At 37.6% G+C, this 21,603-nt stretch overlaps 3 protein-coding genes across 4 annotated transcripts; all 3 read right to left on the bottom strand.

Annotated features, from left to right (window-relative positions):
• Window positions 1-685: 685 nt before the first annotated feature.
• LOC121268338 (transcription termination factor MTEF18, mitochondrial-like) lies at window positions 686-3,874 on the bottom strand. The gene is made up of 2 exons (XM_041172561.1): window positions 1,480-3,874; window positions 686-1,042 (listed from the first exon to the last, which is right to left on the bottom strand). Exon 1 carries the CDS (start codon window positions 3,345-3,347, stop codon window positions 1,578-1,580), a length of 1,770 nt encoding a protein of 589 aa, XP_041028495.1. The 5' UTR covers window positions 3,348-3,874; the 3' UTR covers window positions 686-1,042; window positions 1,480-1,577.
• Window positions 3,875-4,992: 1,118 nt separating this feature from the next.
• On the bottom strand, window positions 4,993-13,428 carry LOC121268341 (UBP1-associated protein 2A-like). The gene is made up of 7 exons (XM_041172565.1): window positions 13,025-13,428; window positions 7,777-7,897; window positions 7,450-7,593; window positions 6,861-7,057; window positions 6,686-6,761; window positions 5,407-5,787; window positions 4,993-5,286 (listed from the first exon to the last, which is right to left on the bottom strand). The coding sequence occupies exons 1-6, from the start codon at window positions 13,150-13,152 to the stop codon at window positions 5,449-5,451; spliced, it is 1,005 nt and encodes a 334-aa protein (XP_041028499.1). The 5' UTR covers window positions 13,153-13,428; the 3' UTR covers window positions 4,993-5,286; window positions 5,407-5,448.
• A 1,429-nt stretch (window positions 13,429-14,857) lies between these two features.
• On the bottom strand, window positions 14,858-21,051 carry LOC121268339 (myb family transcription factor PHL5-like). 2 transcript variants are annotated; one of them, XM_041172563.1, is made up of 7 exons: window positions 18,129-21,051; window positions 17,796-18,012; window positions 17,640-17,716; window positions 17,507-17,543; window positions 16,332-16,386; window positions 16,073-16,142; window positions 14,858-15,527 (listed from the first exon to the last, which is right to left on the bottom strand). In XM_041172563.1, the coding sequence occupies exons 1-7, from the start codon at window positions 18,735-18,737 to the stop codon at window positions 15,324-15,326; spliced, it is 1,269 nt and encodes a 422-aa protein (XP_041028497.1). In that variant the 5' UTR covers window positions 18,738-21,051; the 3' UTR covers window positions 14,858-15,323. The 2 variants fall into 2 exon arrangements, with proteins under 2 accessions (XP_041028497.1, XP_041028496.1); XM_041172562.1 differs by having other exon boundaries at window positions 17,507-17,546; window positions 18,129-21,038.
• Window positions 21,052-21,603: the final 552 nt, after the last annotated feature.

The following is a 21,603-nucleotide window of genomic DNA, read 5'->3' as shown; positions in this document are numbered from 1 at the left end:
CTCAAATTGCCTCCGGATGCTAAAATCCACTTTGTCTTTCATGTGTCCCTTTTGAAGCGTCGTCTTGGGGATGCCGAAGTTATACAGCCCACTTTGCCACCTTATGCCGATGATGGATTACCCTGGCTACAACCTGAAGCAATTTTAGATTCACGATGGGTACAAAGTGCTAATGGACGGGTGAAGGAAGTCTTGACTCGTTGGAATATTTTACCAGCTGAAGGTGCCGCCTGGGAATCACTTTCGACCATTAAGGAGCAGTTTCCCACTTTCAACCTTGAGGACAAGGTTATTCTCGTAGAAAGGGCGAATGATACGATGGCGCATGAAGCAACGCCACGTAGGAGCATGAGGACTGCTAAACCGAACGTGCAGCTGGCTGACCATGTAGCTTGATTTGGCAAGATGAATCTCCGATATTATTTCCATGTTTGGTTGCTATTTTATTTCCGTGTTAGTTGCTCTTGCCTTATGATGGATTATTTTATTTCCTTGTTAGTTTTCTTTCTTTGTTGGGACGTTATTTCCTTTGATGTAATCGGTTATAACAAACCGTAGAATTTCTGGAAGAGTTATGAAAAGAAGTATTCAGAAAATATTGGTCTTCTCAATACCGTGAATTGAGAGAAGGTCCCTCTGCACCGTGAGCAGAGTATTAGGATCTTTGTACCTATCAAATAATTGAGGCAGCTGCAAAGTTCACTATATATGCTCTTCACTATAGTACAGTGCAACCATTGCTTGCTAAATATGCTTTGGCTAACACGGGCAATACGAAAGTTGGTGTCAGCATGGTATATAAAAGTTCTATGCTCGCATAAGTATTTGGAAAAAGAATCCCACAAAAACATAAAAACTTGCCTTCTTTCAAAGTTTCCTGCCTTAGGAGGGAATCATACCACTGCAACCTTGACTACGAATCTACACTTGGAGAAGGCAATTAAACATCTAGTGATAGAAGTCTGTTCCTTGTCATAAGGTGACCGTGGGCTAGGATTTTACCCCATTGAGCTTGCCACTACCAGTAACTCCCAAGTATCAGCTGCATGGCCAAAAGAAAGAAACGAAGTGACAAAATTTGCTCATTGAAATAGTCAAAATTACAATGTTTCCCGGTCATCTCGCAATGAGATACAGATATAGATTAATAAAACAAACTATCTAAGCTCTGAGTAATGGACGTCAATCAACATGATTACCCCTTTTTAAACAAATCTATGAAAACCTGGATTGAAACCTTACGGGAAAGTTTTAGTTGCTTGCTACTTTATTAGTCAGATTAGATGAGAACAGAAGCGAGTCGTGGTTACTTTTATATGCATTCGTGTTTCTCATTGCTACTGTGACAAATTTGTGCTTTCATGATAATAAAATAAGCAAAGCTAACGAGAAGGTAGAGCCAAATCCAAACAAGTACAGCAATGAGAAGATATATGGAGCAGTAACAAGTCCATATGCGAGATTAAATATAACACGTACACATATGAGGACATAAGTTTTTCACCAGTCCAATCCATCTTTATGACTCTCCTTCATTTTGTCCTCAACCGATGCCTCCCCCACCTTCTCATGAATACTTACTCAGAACAATTTTTTTTCTTCAAATCCTCCCAAACCTGAGTGCCACTAGGATGAAGTTTTACACACTGCCTTACAAATTCTTCATCTGTGCATGAAACTATGGTGCTCAAAGCCAATTTGGGCTCTATTCTTCCTTGACCTTTGAGCCAATTATACATTGTTAACCTGAGCTTGACCCTCTGAATTGTGTATGCAAGATACGCTGGAAATGTCACCAAAGTTGAAATGGGATAACCTGAATTGTTTGCAAGAAAATCAATCTTCATTTGAATCACATCTTTCGTCTGGTTAAGAATTTGAGGTGATGCTTTAATCATTTTGGAAACATCCTTTGGATTCAAACCAGCTTTCACAATACAATCAAATCTCTCCTGAAGCTCCCCTCCCTTACCCCGGAATGCCTTTAATGCTGCTTTCATTTTGTCCGAGTCCTCTACAAACCCCAACTTCAACAAAAACTCAGACTTCAGGATTTGTGATTGTAGGTCCTCTCCTGAGTTTGGTAATGCCTCAACTTTATTTCCTAGAACCCAATTACTCAGTTGTTGTGGGTTATCCTGGATAAATCTACAGAGTCGCTTCTTCCCGACGTTCAAATTAGTAAGCAAGCTGTTGGTTTTCTTCAAAGTACATGAACCAAGCAATAGGGCGTGAGAGCAGATGATCTTCCTAATCTCAGTGACCTCCATCTCAATCTCGTTCAAAAAAAGAAGGCACTGCCTCAAATTCAAAACAAATTTTATAACTTGGATTTGTGGAAACTGTAAAAATATCATACATATCTGGTCCATAGTAGATCCAAGTTTCAATAAGAATACAATTATAGAAAGTGTCCTCTCCCCTGAGCCCTCAAATAGAAGCCCCGGATGCTTGATGATCAATCCAGCCAACTGCTCCTCACTTAATCCCATCTTCCTAAACAAGCATAGAACGTGAAGCATCTGACTCCACTTATAAGTAATCCCCTCCAGCAAATGCCCCTCAATCCAACTGATCTCCATTCCAAAACTCTTCAGGTTCTCTAATACATGAACAAACTCCAAATTTACATTTCCAATCAAAATATATGGACTAGAAACAATAAACTTAGTTATAGTTGACCGGCTAAGCCCCAGCTCTTCATAAGCTTGAAGCTTTGATGACAATACCCCATAATCATATCGGAAAACTTGTCTTGCCTCTGTATAAATCTTCCCAATCTTATTACGTGCAACCCCATAGTTACATAATACACGATAATTCTCCATCAACAAATCATCATCACTCAGAAATATCAATTTACGCGGAAGAAGAGGAACATACTCAGAAGGCTTCAAACCCAAGCTCTCAAAAAAAGGCTCAAATTCATTAATCGGATGGTAACGCAACCACCGGGTTATAGACCGCCCAATGTCCTCCTCATTCTCGACCCTTTCCAAAAGCTTTCCGAGAAAATGAGGCGAGTTTTTACTCATGTTCTCAGCATCCACGAATTGTATGCTCCTAGTATAATGCAAATAATCCAGCAATGCAGCTTGGGCTTCTTTTCTTATGGCACGATGAAATTTACCAACATTTTTGCTATTAGTAGAAGAAGCTTCACCCAACTCTTCACAGTTTTCAATTTGAAGAGTTCTTTTTGTTCTATAATACCTAGGGTTTTGGGCAATGAGGAAAGCCCTCGTTGGCCAAAATGGTGCTTTTGATGATCCAAGGAGCCTTTCACCGATATTTGAAGAAACCCCTTTGAGAATAGATAGTATTCTCAGTTTCGCCAAACGGGTCATGACCAGTTTGAAGAGACTTAACAGTGCGTGATTAATAGAGAACCCAGTAGGTCAATTTTAGGTTAAATAGCAAGGAGTATGAACTATGAAGTCTCTGGGCTGAACTTCTTACCTTGGATTTTGATGGGTGCGCGGAAATGACATGTGCGGTCTACTCAGAATGCGTTAAAGTTTGAGTTGCGAAGTTCTGTTCTGGAGATTCAGTGGCAGCCATATTTATGGAACTTTGGTGCCAGAGCAGTTAAGCCCCAAACTCCCAGAGAAGGGTTTTCAACGAAGTTATCGCGAAACGACCGGGGAGTATCTTCAGTAATTTTGAGTTATGGGATATTCATAGATGATTCTGAGGAATGATGCGAGTTCATATAGAAAAACATTTACACCAAGCATTGATGGTGGAGTCCAGCTTAGGTCATGGTCGATTCATGGAGCCGCTTCAAGTTCGAGGCTTGAAAAGCTTGGAACAATGGGAATAACAGGAAAAAGGAGAACACGAAATCGAGAGCTCGTATTTAAGAAAAAATATAAAACAATCAAAGGCCACCTTATTATAGCCTAATGGCAGACGCGCATGTTTGGGTGTCTTCAGACGCTTGACAGGATCAAGTTTCTTACAAAAATTTTTTTTATCCAAACACCCTAAAATTTTTTCTTTCAATTTTTTTAAAACTTAAAGATAGATGCAGTATCTTTTTCTCTACAACTGTTATTGGTGAGACTAATATTATTTACAGTTGTAAAATAACAAATGCTGTATAACTATTTTAAAAATATAATAAAATTTATTATTAAAAAATTAATCTTTTATCATATAAATTTCGTATTTATACTCAATTTTTTTTTTTATAAAATTACACAATATTTAAACATTTTAGAATTATAAAATATCATTTCTCATGGGCAAGAGACGGGTTGTAAGTTGGTAACGCATTTTCACGATCAAAAAGTACATTCTTTTAACAAAAAAAAAAAAAAAAGGAAAATTTGGGCAAATCCCATGTGCTTTATCTTACTTGATTTTGGGTGCTTGTGCAATTTTCTTTTGGATTAACATCTTTGCCATGACGAATCTCAAACAATGTAAAGGCTCATGTTTTTTTTATTAAGGCAAATATTTTGTAAGGTGTAATTTTGTAACTTTAAAAGAAGATAATATCCTTAAAACGGGGCACAATTTCCCCTTATCTCCAAATTCGTCCACATTTCCGCAGAAAGCAGATCCCCCTACCCGAAGAGTACAAGTTTCCTCGTCAGTCCTTCGTTTACCGACTCAAAAACTCCCAAGAGATAATAAAAACAACAACACATTTTTTATATTACAAATATTGCTGCATTATTTTCTGTTCATCTCGCTTCCTTTCCGCTCAAATCCCTTCTCCCAAACACAATGCAAGGAATTAATAATAAAGTCTTTTGGGACTCATGGTAGTGTTGTAGGCAGTCAACTATTTCCCATGCTTTCACTTACACGAAGGCGGCTTTCAAAACACTGACCGGCAAGCAAGACAGTAGTGATATGCTAAGATAACTAGGACATCGTTAATTGTAAATTTGCCTCTTTATTTTCGATGGAAGCCTCAACTTTTGCTCTGTATTTAGATTGGAAAAGGAGCTTTTATAGTAGATCAAACAGTAACAACCGATGAATAGAAAGGAGAAATAAGATTAGGAACTTCATCCTTACACTTTTTAACTTCTGATCCAAGAAGGAAATAATAAGATTAGGAACTTCATCCCAACACTTATACGTCTGACCCAAGAAAGATAAAACAATCATATGAATTACAGAATTAGTGAGAAACTATCCTACCACTGTAAAACTGGATTCCGTTATTCTAGCCATATATAACCAGAAAGTAGAAACAAATGTTGAAACACTAGATTTCATGCCATCTATGAAATCAGAATACTTCCCAGATGCGCAAGACCAAGTACTAACCTGCAGAAACCATGACATACAACAGAGTAAGTGAGAAATAAAACTACTATTGAAGTAGTAGTTGCTGAGATCAGATCAACAAACACAGAAAAAGAAAGAGATGAAGTCTAGTTCACTCACCATCTTTATAGTTCACTCACAGCCCTTGTACTCATTGTTTGGTCATTGTTTCGAAATGTAATATGGGTAGCCGCCAATTCCTACTTGTGTTGATGGGAATCCTAGGGATTCTTCTTTTAAAGCCACGGGTGGATAGGAAATTTGAGGTTGGATCGGGTACAGAGCATGTGGTGCAGGAACACTAGGGTAAGCAGATGCAGTGTATGATGCTACCGTTTGCGGGTAAGTATAGCCAACAGGAGTAGTACTGGCATGTGCATTTCCAGGCTGTGGATATCCAGCTGCCATAGGAAAGGACATAGGGACCTCTGCCGTGGGTAACAGTGTCTGTAGTGATTTGCCCTTGTGAGAATCGGCAAGCTTCACGATTATATTCCTTCCCTGCAACCAAACTCTATATAATTACCAGGGATTGCACAAAAGTGTACATTTTTTTTGTCAAGTAAAAAGATGTACAAATTAAACTAAAAATCCTCCAAATCCAAGGATCTTATTTATATCAAGTGCTATTTCAAATCGGCACATATGGAACGGCCCCCACATACAAATCCTGTACAACTAAACATCAGGTTAATTAGTTACGTTGAGAAACAAATTAGTTTACACCTGCAAAAAATTAACACCAAAAAATAAAATCCACGTAACCATTGACATCATCAATAAACCAACTATTTCAGTGACAAAACAAGATGATTTAAAGCAAAATCTTCTACCCCTATAAGTCCTATATTCTTCCAAGCATAGAGCTTTCTCCAACCATTCTTGTATCGACTAATTTTACTAACTTGGTAGACTGAAATAAGATGGAGAATAAAAAATTAAATATTGCCATTTCACGTTAATAAACCAACAAATTTTCTCTCTTTCAGATTTTTCTTTCAATAGCCAATAAAATATTCCAATGAATTGATGAGAAACTGAAGTATAAAGGGTGTGTATACAAGAGTCTCCTAAAAAGTCAATCTAAATTTTGTGCCTAAAATCAAGAAAATGAGATTGAGTTTTCAGAAATACGAGAAAGTTTTCAACATGCTGTTTTTTACAGGCTTCATTTACATTGAACAGAAAAGGTAATAGATCTGATTTCTCGAAGTTGTTATCTCAAAATGGTTGTATGTGTAATTTTCTATTTTCTTTCTTTCTAAATACTTCTTTAGGCTTCATTAACAGAAATTATCTCCAGGCATAAGACCAATCAGGCCTATTAATTTTGAAGGGTCATGCATGAAGAAAACAATATTGAATATTTCGACTAGACATCAGGCTTATAGTTATTCACCCCAAGCATCTTATTTGGATCATCTATAGCCTTCTTTGCAGCGTCCACTGTCTTGTATGTCACAAAGCCAAATCCACTACACAAACGAAATTGAGAACGATGGTTACATTATTAAGTATCATAAATAAATAAATAAATAATCTCGACAACATAAGAGATGGCCATGGTAGTATACCGTGATTCATTTGTATCTTTGTCATATGCAACTGAACCTTCTTCTATTTCACCATGCTTCCCAAAAAACCTTAGCAGCTTCTCACTAGTGATATCTGGTGACAATCCCCCAATGTAGAGCTTCCTCTGGGTTAAATCCTGTGTTGTACTTGCTCCACTCAAGCCCTCGCAAGCAAGATTACAAACAGCCAATCGGCCCTGAATGAAAATGTTCAATCAACCATGAAAAGAAGACAAGAAATTCATCATTGTACTGAAGAGTCCATTTATGCAACAGGATGGAGTTGATGCTCTTATATAATAACTCTGAATCAGCATGGGGAAAATTATGATTTTATAGTGTAGATGTCTGTATGGAGAGAGGGAGAGAGATGAGAAGAACACTCGATTGTCCCCACCGCAAACAGTACAATATAATGACAGAGATGTTTACATTCCAGGATATTCTATAAAACCACTGGAAACGTATTTGCAATTGTAGACTATTGCGAGACTACAGGAAGAGGATTCAATATGAGAAGGGAAGATTTGCATACAAGTCTAAATGAGATTGAGAAGTCCAATTTCACCCAAAAAGGGACAATGCTTACATCGATCATTTTACTCTGTGCTCTCAATGCACTCTGAGCCGAATCCATTTGTTTGTAAGTAATGAAGCCATAACCACGTGATTTTCCTGTTGCTTTGTCAAAGATCACAGCTCCTTCTTCTATTTCTCCATGCACTAGAAATGCCTGAACAAAATATCCCAAATGTTCAGCATACATACAGGCTTAGTGCTCCAATTTTCTGAGAAGTCAAGAAGAAAAATAGCTAAAGGCAAGATGTTAAGTTGAAGATATAAGTTCATTGAACAATCATGGGACAGTCACAAGCATGACGCACAAAACACCATTAGCAATCAGCAATGCACTCACAGCATACAAGGTTTCTGAAGTGGTATTCCAGGCCAAGCCACGAACAAAAAGCTTTCGATGTACAGGATCTGCACTGGCAATACTTCTAATTTCTTCTGCAATTGAAGGATATTGGGAGCCTCTTTATGCCTCAACATGCAAGCAAACACACATGCACAGGATCAATCGGACAGCATACAGTCAGGAGCAACACTAACGTGGCCCCTTCTCATGACACATGCACAACATTCTCACATGCAAAATGAGCCAAAATTCCAATACGAACTCAAAGGCGGATTGATGTTTTGTTTGAAAAACTCAAGATTGTGATTGTCGTTATTATGCACACGCATGAACAAAAAGACACACGTATACGTTTCAGACAAGGCCTCTCTATATTTCAAGGCTCTAGGCATTTAGGCCTGCCTCAAAGTCACGGTTTCATGGCTTGAGTTCATTTCCAAGTTCCGGACTTCATGCTTTAAAGCTGACTATTATCATGCTTTAGTTCATTTCCTTATCTTTTATGTTTTATATTAACACTTCATATACTATTTCTAAGTGCGTAAAACAGTAGAAGTTCCGGGACCTGACGAAAATCAATTAATGGCTAGATTCACAGCCCCAAGAGTAGCTTTTAATGATTATATCAGGTGATGTCTAAATAATGGAGCATCACTGCCCTGTGATACCTACAGGCATTACAGCAATCTGCAGGTTTCAGAGTCTGTATCTCGCAGGGGCGGCTCAATACAAATTGAGGCCTAAGGTGAGATCTAAGTGAGTCATTCGTAATTATAATACAATAAAATATAAATCTCGATGTAGATTTTGTGCCTCAATTTAGCAAGATCTTAAAAATATTATTTAAAATATAAATAATTCATTGGATTACTTATAAAAAAAATTCATTGTATATCAAATATTAAATTTAGTATTATGGGGCCTTGTATACATTGAAAACTATAAAAATTATTTAAAATTTTATTTAATAAAATGGCTTTTATTTTTATTTTTTAAAAAATTACAAAAAAAAATACCTCATTTTTTTATTTTTGGGGGCCTTACATTGATGGAAGCCTCACTCTCAATCAAGCGTTTGTGGTGTGTTGGATGATTAAATCTAGGGTTACCTCAAGGCAACACCAAGATCCGATTGGTATGATGGTGAAAATTAAGACTAACTTGAGTTAGCACTCAATTTTTGAAAATTCGGGTGACAAAGCATACTTCACTTTTATTGAATATAGCATAATGCCTCAATTACAATGCAAATCCGAAATAAATAGTACTAGGGTTCGGCTAGCCTTCACCCACTTATTCCCTCTAACAACTTCTTTTGAAATTTGAAATCACAATCCCAAAACAAGTCAAACTTCTAAAATTAAGGAAATAATCCAACAACTCCTAAAATAAAGGAAACAAATTCAAGCAAATTAACAAATAGATAATCTCCCTAATTTGAAGGAGATATTCGGCCAATCCTCTAGCAACCGTCCAATCCCCTAAAATCAAGGGATTTGCCAACCAACCTCTAAAATCAAGAATTGGCTAACAACTTGATCCTCCTCTAGTTGACCTTGTCTTGGGCGCCCAAGGACCCATCACCCAAGCCATGTAGGCACCCCAATGCCACCCTCCTAGCCTTGGCACGCCTAGCCCTCCTAGTGGCATTACGAATGACCCTTCTTGGATCTCCATCAATCCTCCAACCTTCAAGACCGACCTTGTCCTCAAGGTCCAAATCTGAGAATTGATCCTTGAGAACCCGAACACTTTCCCATGTAGCATCTTCGGTTAGGAGCCCCCTCCATTGAACCAAGGCTTCGATTGTCACTTGGCCACCCTTCCTCACATTCTTTTTTTGATAAGTGACATTTGTCTTGTTGATAATGGTTTATAAACCTTAGAGAAGTGTTACACAAAAGTCTCACACTCTGCACACCACTTTAAAAACTTCCTCACATTCTCACTCAAGTCATTAGGAACCTCGGCCCCTAACTCCCATTCCATGCCCCTATCTTCCACTTCATGTCCCTCACTCAAGCCCCTTGGTTGGGAGGCCAATGTGATAGCAAAACATTGCCCCCTTGTCTCAATAGCTTCTCCATCTCATTAGGCCCCACGGCCTTATATCCCCCTCTTCCATTCATCCTAATGGTCACCCATTTGCCCCCCATCATAAACTCCATAGTCATTTTTCTATAGTCTGAGACTATCTTCCCTAACTCCTCTAGCCATTGCATACCCAACACAACGTTCAACCCCACAATAGGCAAAGAATATAAATCCACTACAATTTCAAGGCATTGTGTTTTCAAACATACTTTTTTAAATACTTCTCTACACCTTATCTTCTCCCCGCTAGCTACCTTGACCCCGAATGGAGTGATAGAAATCATAGGCAACCCCAAGCTCTCGGCCACTTTAGAGTTGATGAAGTTTAGAGATGAACCATTATCAACAAGAACCGTTACCTCCATCTTGCCAATGTGTGCTTGTGTTTTCATCGTTCTAAGCCTCACAACACCCGTCAATGCATGGATAGAAATTTGAGGATCTCCTATCACGGCTTTATCTTGTTCTTGCTCTTCTCGCCCTTGCTCTTCCTCCCCTATGTCTTCCTCTTCCTCCGACTCCATCTCTATGAGAAAAATTTGTTTGGCTTTGCATCTGTGGCCCATTGTGAACCTCTCATTGCAATTGAAATAAAGCCCCTTCTCTCTTCGTCGTTGCATCTCTTCCCAACGTAGCTTCTTCACTCTCGCGGTAATGCTTTGGTTCCACTTGATGGACCTCCACTAGGACCTCCCGGTGAGAAGTCCTTGCTAAAAGTTTGGTTTGCATCAAACTTGGAAACCATTGGGAGTGGTTTTCTCACCTCCAACCGGCTACTCTCTTCAAATCTTGAAGTTGATCTTCCTTAATCCGTGCAACCTCCAAAGCTTGCATTAAAGTCTTTGGTTTCTGAAGCTTCACTTCCGCCGCCAACTCACTCTTCAAGCCGCCCACAAAGGTCTCAATGAGGGCCTTCTCCGACCACCCATGTGCTCTAGTGGACAAGTATTCGAACTCCTTTTGATAATCTCTTAAAGATCCGGTTTGCTTGATCTTTGAAAGAGTCTCATGGTAGTCTATATACTCGGTTGACCCGAACCTCCTCAAAAGCTCATTGACAAACTTCCTCCATTTCAACTCCCTCCTTTGAGCTCCATACGTCTTCCTCATCCATTGCCACCATTGGTTGGCCTCCCCCTCAAGGAAGTAGGCGGCATAGGACGCTTTTGCATGGCCCTCCATGTGATTGTGCTCAAAGTATTGCTTGGCTCTACTAACCCACGTGCTCGGGTCATCACCATTGAACTTTGAAAAGTCCATCTTTGGCTTGAGAACTTCCCCCCTACGTGCTCCTCTCCTCTCATCATTGTTCCCTCCTTCTCATTCACTTTCCTCAATTGATTCCTCACGAGTGCTTGAGGAATCTTGAAAAGATGAATCCGAGTCATCCACCCTTTCTCGGCGTTGGCTTCTTCTAGATCCAACGGAACCCTCCGGACTATGGGCTCCTCTCCTATGGCACCTCCTCTCTCCCTTCCTCTTTTGATCTACCAATTGGTGGAGCACCTCCTCTAACCTTCCAAGCCGTTCATTGGTAGCGGTGTGTTGTGCTTCTAAAGTGGCTTCAATGTTCTCAATCCTCTCCCTATGTGTTGGTTGTCGATTGGCTATGGCTTCCTCTCCTGGGGTTGGATACTCTCAACAAAAGCACCAATGATGGAAGCCTCACTCTCACTCAAGTGTTTGTGGCGTATTGGGTGATCAAATCTAGGGTTACCTCAAAGCAACACCAAGATCCGATTGGTATGATGGTGAAAATTAAGAATAACTCGAGCTAGCACTCAATTCTCGAAAATTAGGGTGACAAAGCATAAGCTTCACTTTTATTGAAAATAGCATAATGCCTCAATTACAATGCAAATCCGAAATAAATAGTACTAGGGTTCGGCTAGCCTTCCCCCACTTATTCCCTCTAACAACTTCTTTTGAAATTTGAAATCACAATCCCAAAACAAGTCAAATTTCTAAGATTACGAAAACAATCCCAACAACTCCTAAAATAAAGGAAACAAACTCAAACAAATTAACAAATAGATAATCTCCCTAATTTGAAGGAGATATTTGGCCAATCCCCTAACAACCGCTCAATCCCCTAAAATCAAGGGATTTGCCAACTAACCCCTAAAATTAAGGAATTGACTAACAACTTGATCCTCCTCTAGTTGACCTTGTCTTGGGCGTCCAATGATCCATCACCCGAGCCATGCATGCACCCTAATGCCACCCTCCTAGCCTTGGCACGCCTAGCCCTCCTAGTGGCATTACAAATGGCCCTTATTGGATCTCCATCAATAGGGTGGGGGCTTAGGCAATGGCCTAAATGGCCTTACCATTGAGCCGGCCCTGGACTATCTCATTTTACTTTTTCCCTTAATAAGACTAACCAATTCTTTTCCTGCAGTGTGCGGCCTTTGTGAGAGACCGACCTTTAAGTGACTTCCAAAGCCAAATACACAACCTTAACTCCAAGACTTGCCGTATTTGTGCTACATTCCAAATGATTTACAGTACCCAACAGAACATTTATGATAAGCATTAGCAAGAGATGCTATCACTGCATATTCTAGAGGGCAGTGAGAAAACAAAGTACCAACATTAAGCCTTATATTTATCAATATGAAATACACACCAAATTTCCAGAATGGGACAACTGCCTTAAATTTATACATATTATCTACCATATGGAACATACAAATACGTTTTGTATAGAAATAGTTTCGTTGGTATCCAAGAAATGAAAATAAAAATAAAAACGGAAGGATAAAAAACGATACAATGGTTTCCAAAGTCTTTTATATCTTTCCCTGATGACTAGCGTGATAAATATATATTATATATAATATTTGCTTTCCAAGATGTCATTTTGTGCCATAAAAAATGAGAATTACGGGGTTTTTTCAAATCGTCGGCGGAACGAAAATACAAAAACAGGAGAGAAGGGGGGGGGGGGGGGGGGGCGGGTGGAATAGAACCTTGCTTTTAGGGTATAACCTTAATAATTGAAAAGTGAAGAACACAAACCAAAATCACTCTTCTTATTCCACTTTTCAGGGCTAGAAATTGGGGGAGGGGGCGAAGTGAAATGGAAAAAAAAACCCACGGAGAGATGGGCAGGGGGTGATTTAATTGGGACGAGGATAAAGAAACGTACAGTTTAGAGAGAAGATGGACGAGCTGGGGTTTAGGGAGAGGATCAAGCAGCAAGCGGAGCTCTTCTTCCGATGGTATTTCTTCGTCACCCGCTGCTTCTCCCAGCTTTCTCTTCTTCATGTCCTCCATTCCTCTTCTTCTACTTTCTCTGTGCGGGCAAAGGAAGTGCCTACTGCCTAGTGTGCGAATTGGTCTAGGTAACGATGGGGTTCCGTGTACTTCTCCTTAGGGCTTGTTTGGCTTTATAAAAGCCGTTATAATACCATGGACTGGCCTATCCATAGCTCCATGTCACCATTTCCTGACAGGATTGTCAGACCCAACCATTTCATTCTTATTTTTTATCTATTCGCTTGAGAGGCTGTTTGGGATCAGGGAAGAATAACGGGCTCGAATGGAAGTCGAGTGTTTTGAAATCTGTTTCGTACCGGCCGGGTAGGCGGTATAGGCAGGTATATTATTTTGTACGGATTAAAATTTCGGCTGTACCTGTCAATTTCGTTTGATATATCGATATGTACGGATTTGTACTGGCCGATATATAATTTATATATTTATATATAATTTAAATTATTATTTTAAAATATAATATATATATATATAAGATTCATGTATAAATTATTTTAAAATAATATCGATATCGAAATATCTCATTTCAATATCTCAACTGAAACTGTCATTGAAAATGATATTCAAAACATTTATAACTCTGACAAGCTGCTTGAAGAAGATGTCAACGATGACATCGTCCAAGAGCTCTAGGCAAACGGTTTCTGTCCTTGTTATTGAAAAATTGGGAGGAATTGATGAGTTTCTGTTCAATTTTCTACTTAAGGTGAATTTATGAAAGAAAAATATTTTAGTTAAAATTTTTTTATTATAAAAATAGATGTAACATATGTATAAAATTTACTTTGATTGTAATAGTTATTTTATAAAATGGGTCATGAAAAAATTAAAGGAATGTAATTTTTATTACAGGATTGGCGAATTCTGTTTGAAAAAGTCGATAAATTTGAAATTTATATAAAAAAAGTTTTCAATTTTTAATAATAGGTTCTATTATTTTTTATTTTTTAAAAATATAGTGTTATAGTTACAAAAAGATTTTACAAAAGTAAACTCACAAAATGACATATTTTATATAATATGTTAGATATATTTTATAATAGAAATAACTTTACAATCTAACGTATTACATCAAGATATATCAATTTATAAGTTTAATTTTGTGGCATTTCCTTGTGCCTAAAGTATCTCTCTTTTCAAAACAAGTCCTAAAACTATATCAACTATTATTCAAAGTTAAATGTTGATGGAAGATGATCAAAGTTTTGGCTTAAATATAAAATCTCTCATGTAATTGGCACATCAACCCTTCGAAAACTTCCATACGAGGACCACCCCACACTGTAAGTTTGTTAGGAAAACGGCAAGACGAATAGATAAACAAGATGTACCCTGTAAAGATGCTGGGATGCACAGTGCAGTTCAATATTTTCGTAATAAAGATCTGATCCTCCCTCGAATTCGTGCTTCAAAACTACCATGTTCATTAAGAGAAGATGAAACTAAAACTTGGCAGCCAGGGCTTGTGTATTTGCTTAATATTTGTTCTCTTAACATAGAAATGCTGTTTCTGAATAATATCGTCTCTCTTTTTCGAATTCTTTCACGTTTTTTATTTCAGAAATTACGAGGAAAAAAGGCCCATATGTTTAATGAATGGCAATTTTTTCCAAAGTTCTGCAGCTGGACGTAATTTAAATGGTTCCCAAAAAACATTTTGCAGAACATTTTCCTACATTATGAGCTCAAAGAAAAGAAATCCATAGAGAGTTTAGTTCGAATTTCATATGGGTTCCCTCAATACAGTTTTCAACCAAACTCAAAACATGAGCACACAAATTACAAGACAACATTATTCTTACGCTAACACAAGCTCAAAATGAGCTTTTTACAACAAGAATGCTTTTCACTAGGTTTAAGGATGGACGAGGGATGCATGAAGTATACACAACAGTTATTTTCTGAAGGGAATTATGAACGAGTGCACTCAATTGTATTTACACTGTAAATACACAGTTTGGATTATGCAAACACACTGCATGCAGCATGCTATACTTAATTAGGCTGCTGCGTATGTCTTGATTCTATTGTAGGGAATGAAGCTTTGCAGGAACCTCATGACTGTTTAACTGCTTTCAATATGCAAAAGATAAAAGCTTTCCAGGGAACCCATGACTGCTTAAGTGCTTGACGGTGTATAACCAAAAGATCATATGTCATGCTTTGAGGATCTAGCTTATCTTGGATGGGAATAAAGGATTTCTAGAACCTTCAGAAATGGGAACCTGAACCTCTTGACTATTTGATGGTTCAGCAGAGGAAGTATCCAAGTTGTGATTCGGGAAGAGGCTACTATTTGTTTTCTGTTGCTGGTCAAACATCATCTTGAGCTGCTTCCCTTGTTCTTCAATTTGTAGCTGTAATTTTCGCTGAACCTGGCCCGGATAAGTCATCAAGCAAAGTTTAGTAGCCAAGAGATTATATACCAGCAAACCCCTTGATAAATGGTTTGAAACGAGTAGCAGATGCAAGTGCTTATATAAGGTGTGAGGTCCAGTTTGTAGTAACCGGTAAGAATGAAGGGGAACGTATACGCTATATATACGTTTCCTGCCTGGGGTTCAAGAAGGCTGCAACCTGTTCTGTTCTATTGTCATGCCAGGCAATCAAAAGTCCCTAGCTGTTGTGCTGGGTGAACCTAAAGTTCAAGCTCATAAAAGTTGTTTCCAATTGTTATGAAATTCCTTTTATCGTGAAAGAAAAAAGTTTTAAAAAAGGTCATTATCGCCTTGGAAGAGAGATCAATATTTTAAGGATACCTGAAACTACACTATACATGGAATGAAGGAAACAGATGCAGAGAGGGTGGACCATATAGAAGCAATGACTAGAAGATACTGGAGAACTGGTAAAACGGGAAGATATATTGACATATATAAAATCACTATCTGAAATGGAGAAGAAAAGCCCATGAACTCACCTCTAATTGTTCATGAAGACGCCTCTGGACATCTAACTGCACTTGCAGTGCCTCTTTGATCTGTAAGCCACTGTCATTCAAAGTTCACATGTTGGTGTCAGAATATAGTTATACTGCTAAAGGGTTATGTACAGAGCAATAAAGAAGAAGAAAAGAAAAATAAAACCAAACAAAAATTTTCAAAGAATTACAATTTTAAAAGGAGAATTGTGTTTTGAGTAGGATGCCAATACAATAGAATAAAATTCATGAACATTACGTTTTAACATCGAGCAGGGGTACATTGCTCATACTGTTTCTTTTCTCCAATTTTCCTGCAATAGAAAAGGCTACTCTAATCAAAATTATTATTTCTAAATCAAGTTCATTGTAATCTTATTCAAAGAAAAGAGCAATGTAGATTGATGAAAGTCAGCAAAGCTAAGCAAACACTTGCTGGTGACCACAAGAATGGTAAAAAAGTTTCCTTCTTAGAATGGCTCACATACTGCAGACAGGGTCAATATCAGTCTGACAGCTGAGCCATCATACCATTGGTAAGGGAAATCAGCATGTTTCTGATTAGTAGAGCAAGTGATTTGGGGTCCAATATCAAATCTATAATTCAACAGAGGCTTTTTGCGTATAAAATAGGCAAGCTCAACTCTTGTCAACCGATTCCAAAAATCCCCTCCCCCACCGTGGAACAGACAAATGTACACACAAACTTAAAACAATAGATTCTGAATTGCTTTTCAGTTCGCTTTAATGACGTTGGCCTGATCATTTCAGGGAATTGATCATACCAACATGAAAGGTTAAGGATACTTTTGTGATGGCTTGTGCCATGTTAATATTTGTATAGAAGGAAGTAAAGGGGGAAACCGCTAGCATTAATATCATCTCAAATAACTCTAGCCTATTAGAGTCGCAAAAACTAAACTTTGTTTTCTTAATCTGAAACATAACTTCAAGGTTTTTTGAGTTCCGCCTTCAACAACGAGAGAGAAGTGGTCATTTTTCTAATTAGTTTGCAAATCAAAAGAACGCTCCTTGCATTGAGGATTAAGGGTCACCTCAAATGCTTGATTGTCAGATCTGAGAAAAAAAGGCCAGCCTATTATTAAAAGCACTCTGTGCATGGCTCTCTGAAGTGGTTTGAATAATGAGAATGATCATCTATAAATGCTAGGGCTGTTGTGATCTAATTACAGATATCATCATCATCATCATGAACCCAATTATTCCATAGAAATTTAATGCAAATAAAAAGAAAAATAAAGGAATCTCCTCATGATGAGAGGATAGTGACACTCATGTACAAAATGCAAAGCAAAAACATAAATTACTCCACCCTTCTTAAATTATACTTGAAAAAGTTCAGCCAGCTAAGAGCAAAGGAATCAAGCACAATAAATCTCTTCCGAAAAATACCAGAATTGTTACAGGCATTACCTTCTGTTGAGTCTGGTATGTATTTTGCAATTCGGTACTTCTACAGGGAACAAAGAAAATGAATCTAATTTGTGGGGGGAAGTTGAAACAATATTACGGGTAACATCTACAGTACTTTAGAAAGCTTTGATACCTGAAGATGACTTTTCACATGAAAAATGGTCAATCCATCCGAGTTCATCAGCTTTAGTATTGCCTTTGGCGTTGCCTCTATAGTACATCATGGAAAAATCATCAGAGATCAATGGTTTATTTCTTACTTTGATGAAGCTTATATCAAATGACTTACTCTCAGCACCACCAAGGCGATTAACACATTCAACAAATTTCTCGTGAAGATCTTGAGTCCACCTTATTCTTGCCTTATTAGAGATTACTGCCCCGGCTGAAGCAGAATGGCCAGGAGTAAGGGGTATATTTTCAGAGGAAAGTCTTGAAAACTGCTTCTCTTGCTGAGAGGAGCAGCCCAGCTGTGGGGGCGAGGAAGCAAGTGAATTGCAATTGCCCTGAAAAATTACCTAGCCATAATCAGAACGATCTTTACACATTAGGAATGATGCCAACCTTGAATTATTGCATGTAAAGAATTGAAAGTACACAAGCTCTGAATGAGGAAATATACCATATCGTCCTGATTTCCTTTAAAAGGAATCAAAAGGTGCCTCCCACCATAGTTAGTATCATCACCAAGCAACTTATTTTGTTCATGTGGAAGAAGCTTACATCCTGGTGAATTGCTGCCTGAAATTTTGTTTACAGAGGATCCATAGTATTGATTACAAGAGAACTGAGATTTCACCATTGCCTGCAAGGTGTTTCTCAAATCAAAGTTGGAATCATCTTGATGAGCTGAATCGATGGAAAAGTCTTCCCCAGAAGATTGATACAAAGGGAACTGCAAATCATAAGTCCTGGAAACTTGGGAAAACAAAGAGGGGTCATCAACTGGACTATCGTACTGTTGAATTCCCATGCAGCGTTCGGTTGCATAAAAAGCAGAAGCTGGTGAATCAAAGCGGCTCATAATTGTGCTGGATGATCTAGCAGGCCTAATATATTGCTGTTGTGATCCTCCACCCATGGTTGGTGGCTGAGCACCAGTTCTGAATTGCCAAGACTGTTTGGATCCAAATAATTGGGAAGAACAATTAGCAAATTCAGAGCTACGATCATTGATCAGTTCATAGTTCTGGCTAACTGGTTCGCGGCAATCTATCTTCTGAGTGTTCATCTACAAATGACCAAAACTGCAACACAGCTATCCCAACAACAACAGCAAGCAGAGCTGATTTCTGCTCAAATATCCTGTCTACCATCCAAAACTACATCAACTTTTGTTCTCTTTATATGTTTTTCAGAAAGGAAAAGCCACAGGAAAAATATACGGAAAATAGAAAAGAGAAGATTCAAATCAGATGGACAAACAACAACAGGGTTAAATTCTGATGTGCAGCATAAAATTCTCACTTATATTCTGGGAAACTTCAGGTTTAAGATATGAATAGGATTTGTATAAAAGCAATATGAAAGGCCTTTATTTATTCCCATAATGAAGGATAGGAATGAACTGCAATCTATTTATTGACAGAACCAAAGCCAGAAAACGCTTATAAAAATACAAATCTTTCGAAGACAAACAAATGGGCTAACAGAAACTTGTCCATTCATAAACTCCAATGGGAAAATGTCTCAATCACCAAAGAGAAAAGGAAAACAAAATAGAAATGAAAAAAGTCCAAAATATTGAAAGGGCTTTATGGGTCTTAAGTAGAAGTTAAAATATGTCCTGCAGTATTGGTAATTTATCATTAAAAATATTGGAGAATATTGTAATAAGCATCTACAGCTGAACAATTTAACCTGAGATACTGGCATAAATTCATTATAAATCTACGATTATTCCTACACTGGATACGAATGAAGTCAATTTAGTAGCCAAAAAAGATGGTATAAAATAAAAGAAACTCGACTTTCCCTCACAATAAAAGATACGAATCCCCCTCCCCTTTCCTTGAGATTTCATCTGGCAAACTGGGTATCTCATATCTGGAAATTGCCAGAAAAGTTCATACTCATTGCTCTACAATATTACAGTAAAAACACAGAGGACTTTGTATTGTATTTTAAGATTCTGCACAAGTAGAGAAAACATGAGTGGATTTAACGATCTCCAATTCCATCCACACGATCTAGTGGCCTTTCAACGAATACATAAATAGATTGATCGTAGATCGACTATAATACCATTGTTTGAGAATCTGACGGTTTCTAAAATCACAAACTAATGCTGCTAAGCCTTTATTTATATACCGACACATAGCCAGTTTTTCATTATCGTAATAACAGTCAGACTCTGATAATCTTCAAATCTGAGTTCCCCTTGCGAAACATTAAAGGCGTGAAAGTGATCCTTGTACAGGTGCTCTGGAATTCAAAAACCCTAATTTTAAGAATTCTGGACACTACATTTTGTTGAAAAACTAATACTTCCTCAAAATTATTAAAAACACCACTAAAAAAATTAACCTGAAAAGACAATTCGTATTCAGTTCATCGAATCGATTTTCAGTCAAATCGAATCATCAAAAAGTAAACCTAAAACAAAAAGCAGCCATCAATCACTAGAGACAACAAAAAAACCAAGAATACAATAAAATTAATAAAGATTGCCTGGCATATCGCTGTAATCTCAGGCAGCCTATAAAATCATTTGAGAAGATAACAAGTTAAGATATTTAAACGGCCTGTATTACTATTCTAACTAAATAGGGCTACTATCAGCGGTAACAATAGGGAAAAAAAAAAAACACATTATTCTTGTACTTGCCTCGGTGCCTCCATGTCATTGTCTGAGCAGTGTTCGAATCAAATGCTGTGTAGTGTTTTAGGCCGAAAGCTTGATGCCTAGGTGAAGTTTCAGCCCCTTGAAGATCACTAAAAGAATATCTTACGTGTGTTATCCGAGTCCCAAATCAGATAAAGCTGTTTGTAATGATCTTTTGAATTCAAATTGTTCGTCTGAAGCGATGGCGACGACATACCATACAAAATGTATTATAATTGTCTATCGGACCTGACCATTCTTATGTGATGTTCAAAGGTTGCAAATTTAAGATTCCCATTGTTTAGGGATTCCTAGTGAGTGATCAAGAAAGATCTAGATTTGATACTGACCCTTAACGGGGATTTGATACTCGGCTGAGTGCGTTATCTCTTAAAATTGCATCCCACTCATTCTTTTGAGAAGGTGAAGTCTCTTCCTTCTTTGTCTGTCTTAATTCTATTCGATAAATTTCTCCAGCTCTAGTATTCAGGATCAAAACTCCAAATCTCTGAGCGAAGGTGTGGGAGTTTGGCTGGATGTCTGCCAGTTAATTGAAATGTAATTCGAAGATGTTGTCAGGAAGAGAATAAAGAATTTGTAAACAAGTTGAAAGGGGTCTAATGGCAGTTTAGCCTTGGGAAGAGAAGACAAATGACAGTTTGCAATATTTTCATTCCTTTGGTTGATGTTTAGTTTGGTGCTTGTGGAGATTGATATGGACAATGCCGGTAGAGAGGAAACTAGCACTATTCGAGAGTCATGCTTTTGTTTCCTTGTTCGGCCGAACCCCATGCATTTCATTTGTGATTTAAGAAGAACCCTGTTCCATGTCCTAGTCAGCTGAAACTTCAAAGGGATATAGAAAGATGAAGTACTTTTCTGGATTTCTCTGTCAATACAAGCATCATATGCACTGATAGTCGTTACTTTTTTCACAATTATTTGCCTCTCTTTTTAGATAAATTATTTATACAAGTTCAAAGACAAATTCAATACAAAACTTCATGAAAAAGTAGACTCTATATTAAAAAGATGTAAAAAAATCATTCTTTTTTAATGAAATCTACTTTCTTACGAAACATCTGTGCAATACTTGTCTATTTGATAATAATATAATTTTATTATATAATATAATATAATAATATTATATTGTTATAATATACTTTTTTATTTAGAATTTAAAAAAGTTTAATTACTTTTTTTAGTTTTTGTCGGATAGTTTGAGAAAGTTATATGAATAACGAGTTGAAATATGAATAAAATATTATTAGAA

Source organism: Juglans microcarpa x Juglans regia, chromosome 5S (genome assembly GCF_004785595.1).
Source record: "Juglans microcarpa x Juglans regia isolate MS1-56 chromosome 5S, Jm3101_v1.0, whole genome shotgun sequence".
Lineage (NCBI taxonomy): Eukaryota > Viridiplantae > Streptophyta > Magnoliopsida > Fagales > Juglandaceae > Juglans > Juglans microcarpa x Juglans regia.
Note: the sequence above shows the minus strand (reverse complement) of the source record. Positions and strands in the feature narration are given on the sequence as shown.